This window comes from Coffea arabica, chromosome 5c, assembly GCF_036785885.1.
Source record: "Coffea arabica cultivar ET-39 chromosome 5c, Coffea Arabica ET-39 HiFi, whole genome shotgun sequence".
NCBI lineage: Eukaryota > Viridiplantae > Streptophyta > Magnoliopsida > Gentianales > Rubiaceae > Coffea > Coffea arabica.
The window spans coordinates 1,735,017-1,747,045 of record NC_092319.1 but is presented as its reverse complement, the minus strand read 5'-3'; the positions used below and the strand labels follow the sequence as shown (position 1 = coordinate 1,747,045).

General features: G+C 36.4%; 3 protein-coding genes across 4 annotated transcripts; 2 read left to right on the top strand and 1 right to left on the bottom strand.

The window, feature by feature from the left end:
* The first annotated feature begins 1,770 nt into the window (after positions 1 to 1,770).
* LOC113690674 (arabinogalactan O-methyltransferase 2-like) lies at positions 1,771 to 3,464 on the top strand. The gene has a single exon (XM_027208667.2). The coding sequence runs from the start codon at positions 2,161 to 2,163 to the stop codon at positions 3,103 to 3,105; it is 945 nt and encodes a 314-aa protein (XP_027064468.1). The 5' UTR covers positions 1,771 to 2,160; the 3' UTR covers positions 3,106 to 3,464.
* Positions 3,465 to 4,731: 1,267 nt separating this feature from the next.
* On the top strand, positions 4,732 to 7,475 carry LOC113689678 (DNA-directed RNA polymerases I, II, and III subunit RPABC5). The gene is made up of 4 exons (XM_027207414.2): positions 4,732 to 4,871; positions 4,985 to 5,043; positions 6,790 to 6,884; positions 7,198 to 7,475. The coding sequence occupies exons 1-4, from the start codon at positions 4,836 to 4,838 to the stop codon at positions 7,221 to 7,223; spliced, it is 216 nt and encodes a 71-aa protein (XP_027063215.1). The 5' UTR covers positions 4,732 to 4,835; the 3' UTR covers positions 7,224 to 7,475.
* Positions 7,476 to 8,267: 792 nt separating this feature from the next.
* On the bottom strand, positions 8,268 to 11,657 carry LOC113689977 (protein ROOT PRIMORDIUM DEFECTIVE 1). 2 transcript variants are annotated; one of them, XM_027207799.2, is made up of 2 exons: positions 9,965 to 11,657; positions 8,268 to 9,087 (listed from the first exon to the last, which is right to left on the bottom strand). In XM_027207799.2, exon 1 carries the CDS (start codon positions 11,573 to 11,575, stop codon positions 10,172 to 10,174), a length of 1,404 nt encoding a protein of 467 aa, XP_027063600.1. In that variant the 5' UTR covers positions 11,576 to 11,657; the 3' UTR covers positions 8,268 to 9,087; positions 9,965 to 10,171. The 2 variants fall into 2 exon arrangements, with proteins under 2 accessions (XP_027063600.1, XP_027063603.1); XM_027207802.2 differs by having other exon boundaries at positions 10,106 to 11,657.
* Between the last annotated feature and the right edge of the window lie 372 nt (positions 11,658 to 12,029).

Genomic DNA, 12,029 nt, shown 5'->3' with positions numbered 1-12,029 from the left:
CCTGGTAAAAAATTATCAATGTTTTTGGACAGAATTAAGTTACCTTTAACAATTTAGCTAATTCATAAATGTTATTTTTTATTTTTTTATTTTACCCTCCATACGTCCTTTCTATCCCTAACTATATATCAAGCACAGAATTCAAATCTTGAATTTAGCAGTGAGGAGAACTCTAAGAATCCTTCTCTAAAGTCTAAACACTAAGACCCTAGAAATAAGTCTATGTATATATGATATATCCCTTTCTTTTCAGATCTTCCATAAGTAAATTTTCGTTTGAGAGTAAATACTGTAGTATAAATGATCTAAGGTGCCCATTGTTTCAATTACACCGTTGGAGATTGTGAGTTATGATGAATGGGCTAGGGACAATTTTCAAGGAGCTAAAAAAATGTAATATAGATTAATGCAATGGGAGAAGAGGCTAAATAGACTTGGTCAAACGGAAAATTTTCGGCTAGAACAACTAAAAAAACAGCAGGATGACATTATTGATTTGCAGGAAAATGGGGCTAGTATGTTGTGACAAGTTTATGGTCTATACTCATTGTTAATTGTCATAAATTACGCTACTTCCTGCCTTGTAACTGTCAAATTGCGAGAGCAAAACTATAATATTCCGTTGACAGATAGTAAGATTTTAGGAAGTAAAGGGTTATAAATTTTAGTTTAAGGATTAAAGTGAGAATTAGGGTATAATTGAAGAATACAAAAGAGAATATACCCTTAATAAATTGCCCTAAAGTTGACAGAGTAAGAGGAAGGGAGAGAAGAGTTCAAACAGAAATTTATTTAATCATGATTATTTGTTTCCCTTGCAAATGCAAATAGTAGTTCATTTTATAATGACTGGTAATATTGTGTAAAAATGCACGTTTTGTACGTAAAACTATATTTTGAGATTGTCCCAAAATTGTAAATATCTTCCTTAATTTTTACATGTTCTCAACAATTTTTTTTTAAATCTTGATTTTGATTTATTTATTGTGAAATTGTCTCAAATCTAAAAGTTTCTTTTGATTTACGTCATTTCAATGTCGGTTTTAACATCTTGATTTTCATCTATTTCACATCAAGATGTATTATTATACATGATTTTTTAAGAAAAAATTTGAAAAGGATGCATAGTGAAATTTCTAAAGAATTAATACTTTATTAGGCATTAATCAAGTGTAGCTTTTAGTAACCTTTTACACTGAGTATAACATGTTCAAGTTATAGATTAAGCAATAGTATAAATAAGTAATAGAATTGACAAGGTTAATTGAGATGGAGATTTTTCTTTTTTTAAGAAAACATTAATATTTGTCAAACAAATATATTTTTTACTCCAATTTTTCCTATCAAATTCATTGACCTTATACCTAATCCTTCACCTCGGCCGAGTCACTATCGACCCAAATTTCAAAACACTGGCTTAAAAGGTTGTTTCCCTCTCCAACAAGAAGAATAAGAGAATAAGAAGGAATTAGAAAAAGAAAAAACTCGAGCCCATGCCAGTTTGATGCATGTTCTTAATAAAGCAATGAACGTAATCATTAGAGGGTGACATGCAATTAGACCTTAACTAAAGTGCTTAATTCTTCAATGATCATACAATGGAAAAGAAGATGAATTGTTGGTTAAAAGCACTGAGAATAACAATAATACTTAATTATTCTGCTGTCCTCTTCCAAGAAATTATTCAGTCAGTTGAAAACTAAATCTGATCGAATCACTCTAGAATTCAATCATCCTTTGAAGTTACAGCTGAAAAAGACACTTTTTTTTTTGGTCACTTCCCTAACCTCAGAATTCATGACAATGAACCAAGAAAGGCACACTGCATCTAACTCCTAAGCCTTCTTCATTTTCACTTCTCCACCAAATCAAGATTGCAAACCAAAAATGCATGAGAATCCATTGATGCATCAAACAATGATCGAGGCACCAAACGTTCACTTTTTCTTCATTGAAAGCATGCAACTATTTGAGCAGATCATTGCTTCATGAGTCGAAAAGTCAGCAAAATAAAGCAATGCTTCAACCATAAGCAAATCCACATCTCCCTTTCTCATCACTCAAGATATTTTCACACTATCTAGAAAAACAATCCTCTACCATACTTCAAATATGAAGTGATAGCAAGTAGCTTTGGCAACATTTTCATGAAAGAGCAAAATGCCCCCAGAGGTATCTCCTTACTCTCCTCAAACTCCATTACTTTCTCCCATCTCTACGAAATCGCGGCAGCTCAGAAAATCTCAGCTGCACCACAAATTTTATAAAGGAGAGGGGAAAATGAATCTTCTTAACAAAAAGAAACTCATCCCTCTTCTTGTTTGTATCTTGTTATGTGCCTCAGTGTTCAGACTTCTCAAGATAACCATAGTTACTTCATCAACAACCCGGCTGCCTCTTTCGTTATCTCCTGTACACCTGAACAATGTTTCGTACAATGCACGAGGTCAAGAACCCTCAAAAAACCATTCCATTTCACATGCCAATTCAAACAATCTAACGGAAAAGGAAATGGGATTTCTCTTAAATCTCATTTCTCACAAATCCCCCTGCAATCTTCTTGTCTTCGGCCAGGAACATCAATATTCTGTCCTTGCATCTACCAATACAGGTGGGATGACAATCTTTCTTGAGGATGATCCAGAGAAGCTGAGCACAATTACCACTGCCAACAACACTTTAGTGTACAAACTCAAGTATCCGACGCTAGCCAAAGATGCCTACAAACTGCTGAAGCATGCAAGAAAAAGCAAAAAATGTTCTCCTTCATCTGGTCTGCTTAAACAAACAAAGTGCAAATTGGCGCTAAAGAACCTTCCCAAAGTAATATATGAATTGAAGTGGGATGTGGTGTTGGTGGATGGACCATGCGGTCATAGACCTCTGTGTCCTGGTAGAATGGCTTCAATCTACACTGCTAGTTTATTAGCAAGAGAAAATCATGGAAATGTGACAAATGTAGTGGTACATGATATAGATCGGATGATTGAGAAGTGGTTTTCATGGGAATTTCTGTGTGAGAACAACTTGGTTTCATCTAAAGGCAAATTCTGGAATTTTGGAATACAAGGAGAATCTAATGCTACCACATTTTGCTCCAAATAAGAGATGCTAGGAGTCCCTAGAGATTTTTTTTTGGTGGGGGAGGGGGTACTTTTTCTCTTAGTTTTACATGTAGAGGAACAAATATATGTATCTAGTGTAGACAATTTTGTGGTTCTCTTATTTATTTTAGGCATTTTTTTAGAGCTGTGCTTAGATAAGAGATGAAATATTTGTCACGAATTTCGTGAGCGAAACAAAAAATACAAATATTTGAGAGTTGGTTTTCATAATTTTCATGCTCATTGACATGGTATTTGTAAGCTATGGTATTCAAGGGCATGGGGCAGGCGTGTTTGTGTTGGTTTGATTGTTACAATTGATGTATTTATTAATTATAGACTTTGATGTAAAATAACACAAATTTATCCTTCTTATATAAGAGTTGGAGAGAAATGCAACTCCATCAGTCACAAATTATCAAATTTTGCTTTAAACTTGTGTAAACAATGTGGAAGGGATCTTTTCCCTATTTCTGGATAGAGTTAACAAAAAAAGTTTGGTGATAAAGCGGACATTTTTAATAGTTGAGTGACTATTTTGGCCATTCACTCTTATTTTTATATATGTATAATACTAATAATAGATTTACTAATCATTCTTTTAATTTTTCAGTAAAAAATTTAATGTAAGATAAAGTTTAAAAATTATTTTAATATTGTGAATTTGTTTCTCTATATTTGATATTACATAACTTCTAAATCAATTATCATTATTTTTTATAAACAACATGCCATAACCAAATGAAAAAAGTAAGCTAACATAAAAAAAAATTACCACAAAAAAATTATATTATATTGTCACCAAAAAATCATATTCTTCATTTCATATTATATATATAATTATATTATATTGTGTATTTATATTACATTTATAATATTAAACTAAGGCAGGGGATGGGGCAGGTGAGGATTGTCTAAATCCACCCCTCCCCCAACCTCGCATTTGCCTCTACCCCTATTGCCATCCCTATTTCTGGACATAGAAGCAAAAGGATGATTTGAGAAGAACTCCTCTATTGTATACTTCTTCCACTATTATATACAAAATCTGTTTTCTGAAAAAGAAAATTTATTTATTTATTTCATTTTCCTATATTGCCCTTTATATATAAACCAAAAAGCCACTTTCTTAGTATCACCCCATTTGGTCACCTCATGTTATCCAAAATGTTTTTATATTAAAATAGAGAGAGAACGAGGCGGGGGGATGGAGGGAGTGCGTCTACCATAAAATTTCAGCATTATCATGAACCCTAAATTGCGTATGTTATAGTGTTTAAGTTTTAAACTATTAAGTTAACCTTAATGAGCACAAAATAGAAGAAACCTTATTAATTATCTCACAAACACATTTACCGAGAAGCTACTACACTAAATTTTTCCCCAAAACACACACCAAAAAGAGGAAAAAAAAAAAAAAAAAAAGAAACCACCCAGTGGAAGCAGAGCAAGATGCTAGAATATAGTTTCGCATAGAAAACAAAAATGGTCAAACTTTTCTCTAATATTCTACTAGTGTTGAAGCGGATCCAACGGGCCCAATAGCTAGCAAAAATCTACAAGAACAGCTGGCTGAGCCTAGACTTGTTCCTCAATGTGGGCTCGAAAATTTAGTCCTATAGCCCAACAATTCAAGCCCACGTTGATGTCCAAATATAAATATACCATCAACCCCACAGAATTTCCTCCTCCAAAACTCCTTCCATCCGTTTCCTTTGAGGGCTAGAAAAGATGATCATTCCAGTGCGTTGCTTCACCTGTGGAAAGGTAATTTATTTCTTCAAGTACCAAAGATGCTTGATTGTTGTTTATTATAGAAAACCCTTGAATCTTGAACTTGGATTAATTTTTTTGTGGGTTTTTTTTGGGTCTATTCATAGGTGATAGGGAATAAATGGGACACGTATCTTGACCTTCTTCAGGCCGACTACACCGAAGGGTAAGCAAAAATTTTCTTTCCCTGGCTTTTTTTTGTTAAAGATGGTATCTTGGAAGCTTTTCTGCATTATTATTTTAGTTCTGTTTAGCTGGTTGGATTAAGCTGTTAGCGTGCTTAGTGATTTTGTGATGTGTGTTTTTGGAGATGTTGCGTTATTCTGTAAGATATTGCTTAAAAAGAAGTTTTCATGCACCTAAATTTGAAGATGAATTTTTATTTTTATTTTTTTTGTCATTGTTGTTTAGGTGCCTAAGCTTTGAATCTGAAGCCAAGCGGGTTGAACACAAAAAATAATATTTTTAAAAAAAATTTTATGGGAGAGGTGCTTTCATTGAAAAGCTAGTGGAGTTTTAAGTATTTATTGGTGTAGTTTATGGATGGAAATTGTTTATTCTTCATTCTGTTGTTCAGCAATCTCTAGCGTTTGTTTGATGGCATTACTGAATTTCACTCCCAATATATCTGCAAAACAAGAAGAGTGGTGCATTAATTTACCATTGTTTTCCTTGTCTACCTCCTTCTGGAGGAAATCCTGCTGACTGAGTAGCTCTTGACGTCAGCTGGCATTGTTGCAGTATGCCATAGATGCTTAAGATTGAGAATCATAGTGTCATACTGCAGCCTCTTCATCTCCAATATTAGTTCATGCAGTTGAGCTTCTATGCCCCATCTGTAAATCTTCTACTTCTTGTCTCAATTTAGGAGTTTGTTAGAGCAAAAAAGAACAAGTGAATTAGTTTTCTGCTTCTTGATGAGTGTAGTTTTAGAGGTAAAAGAAGACTTCTCCACGAAAGCAAGGAATGTTTGAGTGCTGTTGGCCTTTCAAGTCCATCTATCTCCTTTTCTATTTCCCATCTCTTTCTATGTTTTACACTCATCTCTCCACTTCCACGCCTTCTCATTACAAGCTGCCATATTCATACGCAAGTGGAACACATAATTGTTGGTCAAAGCATAAATTTGTCAGTGACCCAGGATGCAGCTACCTCTTTGTGGCAAATGTGAATATTCCTCCTAGATGTGGATCAACAGGCCTTTCCTCATCCATTAACATAATGTCTCTTATCTTTCATGTAGAGTTGCCACTTGATGGCCTTTTTGAAGTAATCCTAAGTTTTGAAGTCGCTCAATACACCCAGGGTTATCCAAACTTGCATGCTTAACATTGTCTTGTACGCCATCATTATCAATTCGAACATTTAAAATGACAACAAACTGATTTATGAATCACTTGGAACTGTTCAATGAGTTGTCCCACTTCACCAGCACATTCACCAACTGCTTCAAAGCTATCCAAAATTGCCACTTTCCAGGTTCAAATTTTTCAAGCCTTCTGCCTCCCTGGGATTAACTTTTCTGTTATGGTCTGTTGCAAATACAGTGTCTTTTGTTGCAGAAGATTTTGTGGGAGTGCATGCTAGTAGATAGCCTTTTGTATGCTTCATTGTTTGTTAGCATTGTATTTTTGACGTTGCTTTGTCACAAGAAATTACAAGTCCTATGTGCTGGACAACTAAGATTTGTTTCCCTAGGGTCTTCAGTTTCTTAAAATTCAAAAAAGGATATCATCCGTTGCATCCCTGAGAAGGGGAAATAAGCTTGAAATGGTATTGCTTAATCCTTGATCACGGACATTGCATGGATTCTTTCATTTTGCTTCGCAACTTCATTTTGTTTGAGCTTTTTAATTATCCAATTTTGGAGTTCTCAATTGTGAATTTCATGGGTGATATTTGCTGCTTTCAGAGATGCTCTTGATGCACTAGGTTTGGTTCGGTACTGCTGTCGGAGGATGTTGATGACTCATGTTGATCTTATTGAGAAGCTTCTTAACTACAACAGTAATCTCTCTCTCTCTCTCTCTCTGTACAATGAAGCACACATGCTTGTCTGTCTTTTTATTTTAATACAAGGTTCTGGGTAAAAGATAGGGAGCACTAAAGATGTAAATTTGTAATCAGCTCGTATGAGTTGATGGGCTACAATCTCTGTGCAAAACATGCTGTTGAGCTGGCAAAATTGAGCGTTTCTGATCACATCTGTTCAAATTAAAACCCATTTGCGTGATGATTTCTTTATGGTGTTATCTGTTCCATGGGGAATTAAAAGGAAAATAATTCGAATTCTTAACCAAAATTACTTTGTTGTTGGCAGCTTTGGAGAAATCTGAGGGCAGTTGATCAGGGTTCTGGAGGATTCTTCTTAGGAGACAGTGTGGCATTTGTATGAAGTAAAAGAATTTACATGTAGCACAATCTATGTAGTGTGTACTTGTCGTCTTTGCAGCTTACCATTTGATTTAGTTGGTAATTTTGACCACTGCTGCGTAGCTTATGATTCTGATTTTGCTACTTGTGTCCCATCTTGTAATGTTTTCTGGTACAGTTTGGTAAAAGATTTGGTATCTCGTAAGGGCTTAACATTCGTAATTATTCTCTCTCTCTCTTGCCCGTATAGGGATTTACATCAACAGAATTCATGTATGAAATGATGCTTGAGGGCAAACATGTTTAGGGAAGTTTCCTTAGCTAGCATTTGATATACATCATAATGAGTGATAAACCACCTAATTCTGAAAGGTCCCTTCAACATAAGGATGGCAATGGGGCAGGTGGTGCCCGCGGGGGAGTAATGGGGCTGGGGCAGAGATGGGGGCAATTTTTCTCTCCCCATTTTAATTTGATTGTCCCTTGTCCCATCCCTCGCTCTGTCCTCCGCTTCAATTTATTAATATAAATAAATAAATTATATTATATTATATAATCTAATAATAATAAATTTAAAATATTTGACAACTAAACATAACTTTTATTCCATTTCTATCTAAATTTTTAGTCGATATTGGACACAAACATGTTATGCATTCTATGAGCATTTCAAAATGGTATTCATACAATCTAATTGAGTTTCTTAATTTTTTTAGTATTTTATGTCAACACTTTTCTTGTTTTATTTTTTTCAACTCCGTATCTTATTTTATTTTTTGAATTCAGTTTTGATATATTGCATAAAAACTTCTAGAAAAAAAAAAAATCAAATTACCACCCACGGGGGAAGTGGGATGGGGATGGGAGGAATTTTTTGGCAAGAGGACGGAGGCGGGGGTTGCAAGGGAACGGGGGAGGGGTCCTCCCCCCAAATCCGCCCCGTTGCCATTCCCACTCCAGCAAGGTAATATAATTTTGTAAAAATCAATTACGTAAATTGTAGAAGTGCAACTGCAGTTACCAAAAACGGTAATGCAAGGTAGATATGTTTTTCACTGAAAAGTGATTGTATCTGCAGTTCATATGGGAAAAAAGATTTAGAAAACTAATCACACAGATGGTGACAGTTTCCAAAGTGGCTTGTGCTACTTCTAATAGAATAATGGAGCTTGATGTTCTTAGCACCATCGAAGCACCCAAATGTGGTAATTGTACGGTGCATCCTCATCTGTGATGGTTGAACTTGCACTAATACAGCATGCGCTTAGCTTCCTGGCTCCTCAAGGCACATTCTTTGAAGGTAACCCCTTTTATAGTCAGGAATTTGAGAACCACAGTTGAGAGCAATCAGCAATCACCGAAGCCGTAGACAAAACAGCATTCGTCACCCCCTTCTCTCACTGTCAAATCCTTAAAAACTTGTTGTGCCAAAAGGTCAAGTAATTTACCACTTCCAATATGCACTTCTTTGCAAAATTAACATATCCTCCTCAAACGGTTGACCTTTGATCCCGCCTGCTTAAGTTCTTTCTAGCATACGCGCAGCCCATACTCAGATTTTCCTAACTGTCCTGAAATTAGCCTTCAGTAGCCATATCAAGCTCGACCAATCTGAACAAATTCAGGATGCGATCTAGCCAACCAAATAAGTTTCAGAAAGCCAACACGACAGCCCCCATCAATGCCCTTAGCTTTCCAGTGACGTTAGTATAGGCAATAGTTTGACTCAACCTTCGGTAAAGCTTTTCCAGTGACACTACGATAGGCAATAGTTGATTTAACCTTCTGTAAAGTTAAAAACTAGCTCGTTCACTGACAGCAACCCTGCCATTTTGTCCTGCAAAAATGATAATAAAAAGGTATATAAGCATGTCAAGTATTTACTTGCTAATGTTAAAGGAAAATGCACAAATAGATCAGACAATAGACAGAATACTTGGCACATACTAACATCTAAAATAAGAAAGGAAAGAGCAAGCAGAGTAAAAAATTATGAAACAGACAGGAATGGAGGGGAAATATGAAAGAGAAATGAGGACACGGAGAAAAAAGACTTACCTCGAGGCCTAAACACATGGAAAGTGACACAGAGTATAGAAAGAAGAAAATGAAAGAAAGAAAAGGAAGGACCATCCATCCAAAAGATTTTCAGCCACCAGAATGACCACCATCCCAGACATTTCTGGATAAATGAGTAAATGTTTCTGAATTAAGAACCATCAAATGCATTTAACCACAGTGATTCAGATGAATGGGATGGTAAAAACTTGAAGCTATCATTGGTCAAATATTTGAAAAGAGCAATTTCTAATCTTGAATATTCAACCCACTCTTTCCCCAAATTTGATCAGTTAATGCTCAATAGGAAGGAGGTGAAATTTTTATTTCATCTAGCAAGTGGATAACAATCATTAAATAGGAAGAAGGTCATCCAAATGGCAGAAGGTGTAAAGCTAAATACTGTGAAAAAATTTGTTTGCCATTCAGGAACCACGAACAAGAAGATTATATTCTCTGCACTGCTATTATTTTGTTCCCTTTCCAGGATTAAACACTGGAATTATGTCACTCTCACAAAAGCATGGGATCTTACAAAGTGATAAATTACAAAGATCAAGACATGCTCAAGGAAAAAAAATGCATATAAAGTAGGATGCTAAAACATAAAAAGAGGTGTGGAATAAGCAAGGAAGGTCAAGTATAATGGCACCCACCACTGTCAGATAGATTCTTAGCAGCCGTCACGACATATGGCAAAGGGCAATAACCCTCACGTAAAATTATGGAGGAGAAGCCCCACTTGGCAATTGATTAGGTAAAAACTCACATACTAAATCCGACTTGCCTGTCAGTACCTGTCTTTCCAATTCATTTCCTTCTCTTGCTGCCTAATTGGCTCTTTGTTGACTACATCAGTGAAATCATTGGTGTCCGTTCTGATGACTGCAGTCTGCAAAATCTTCCAAAATTGGAATGACAAAATCACCATCTTTTGCCTCTCCTTGTCTCTCAATGCAACTTATGTCCTGTTCCTCATCACTGACTTTCCTTCTGCTCTCAGTGCAAATTACGTCCTGTCCCTGATTACTGACTTCCCATTCAGTCCTGAGTCGTCGGGTACAACGAGGTCCTAACAGAATAAGATCCAACATCTTCCTCCTCACATCGTATATTGGATTTGGCTCAACCAAGCATCCTTTACTATAAGCTTCCCTAAGGAAAACCATTTGCGTATCTCCTTTAGTAGACATGTAAAATATCCCCGGGTGCTTCAAAACAAGCTCACGTAAATTGACCTCAATCCCAAGATCCTTCCTAAAATGTACCAAATGTTGAACATCCACCATTTTCTCCACTGTCAAACACAATAACTCATGAATAATTGCCACAGCCCGCTTCTCATACCGCTCAACCCCACCACAAGTCTGCACCCGAACCACCTCCTTTTTCTCATATGGCTTCACATAATTAAGCCTTTGCCAGTTCCTTAGCTTATCCTTAAACCCAGCTTCTTTTTTAAACCCTGTAGGAAAATTCATCGGAAATGCATACTTAACCTCAAATTCACTCAACCACTTCTCCCTATACTCTTTCTCCCTCCACTTTTCAACCTCGGCCACTCCTATGAACCTCTCATTTTCGTCACTATCATCAGGACCAGAATTGTAACTAATTCCCCTTACCAATTCAACAACCTCTAAATTTACCATCCTAAAAACATGATCATACTTCTGAATTATCGATTCACGAAAATCTTCAGGTAATCCCAATTCTTTCCTAGCCAATCTAAGAGCATGCAAATGAATACTGCCATTAACAGACATCATCAAAATCTTCTTTATTCTCATCACACTCTCAAATTCAAGTCCACGTATAACATCGTTCTCTTCCTTCAACAATTCCACAAATTCCTGCCTAAATTTAAAACACACATTTCTCAGAATCGGGTGAGTAAATACATCGAACACATGGGGGTATTTCCGGAGAAACGCTCCAACAGGGATTGTATCGAGGCCAACGTGCGGAGCCCACCTGGAGAGGAGCTGAAGGGAGACAAAGGGTCCCCGTTTTCGGGCTGAAACGAGACGGTGAAGGTTGAGGATGCGGCTGAGCCTGACAAAATGGGCTGTGAGAGGGTCCAATTTGGGGTCCCGAGTACGGGCATGGAGGCGGGTTTGGGCAGTGTTGGCGGGTTTTTTCTTCCACCGGGTCTGGATGATGGTGCGAGCAGAGGATGGAGAGTTGAATAGGGTGAAAGAAAGTGGGAAATGGTGATATCGGATTATAGTTGGGTTGTTGCAGGTCAAGTCTTGAAGGATTCTCATTGTGAGGGAGAGCTGTGGAATCCTGAAAGAGATGGGAAGTTGGCGGGAAGGTGGAGTTAGTTTTATCGGTTTGTCTAGCGTAGCAACTGACTCGGCAAAGAATCTTGTGTTTTTTTTTTTTTTTTTGTATCATTTCCTGTACTAACATTTATTAAATTGCTATTTATCCTTCTTAAATATCTCATTTTAATTTCTTTTCTTATCAGTTTAAGTTCTAAAACTACTAACGGAGTAAAATATAAAAGATTACAACCAACTACTTTAAACTTCTAAAGTAGTGTTTAAAGTAGTTGGCCACCAAGAGAGTTTTAAAACTTTACTTCGGTGTAAGGTAAGGGATTAAATCTCCTTGCCTACATTCTAAAAAAATCCAAGTTTCTCTGGAAATGTTGTCAACGGATGTCCGTTGGGATTAATGATGGTTCAGTCCCTTTCGAGTTGTCCTTAAACCTCT

Excerpts from the sequence above, each read along its gene's own strand:
- LOC113690674 (XM_027208667.2), top strand. The coding sequence starts at position 2,161 with ATGCCCCCAGAGGTATCTCCTTACTCTCCTCAAACTCCATTACTTTCT.
- LOC113689678 (XM_027207414.2), top strand. The coding sequence starts at position 4,836 with ATGATCATTCCAGTGCGTTGCTTCACCTGTGGAAAG. Across the intron at positions 5,044-6,789 it reads CAGGCCGACTACACCGAAGG|AGATGCTCTTGATGCACTAG; the intron begins GTAAGCAAAAAT and ends TGCTGCTTTCAG. Across the intron at positions 6,885-7,197 it reads GAAGCTTCTTAACTACAACA|CTTTGGAGAAATCTGAGGGC; the intron begins GTAATCTCTCTC and ends TGTTGTTGGCAG.
- LOC113689977 (XM_027207799.2), bottom strand. The coding sequence starts at position 11,575 with ATGAGAATCCTTCAAGACTTGACCTGCAACAACCCAACTATAATCCGA.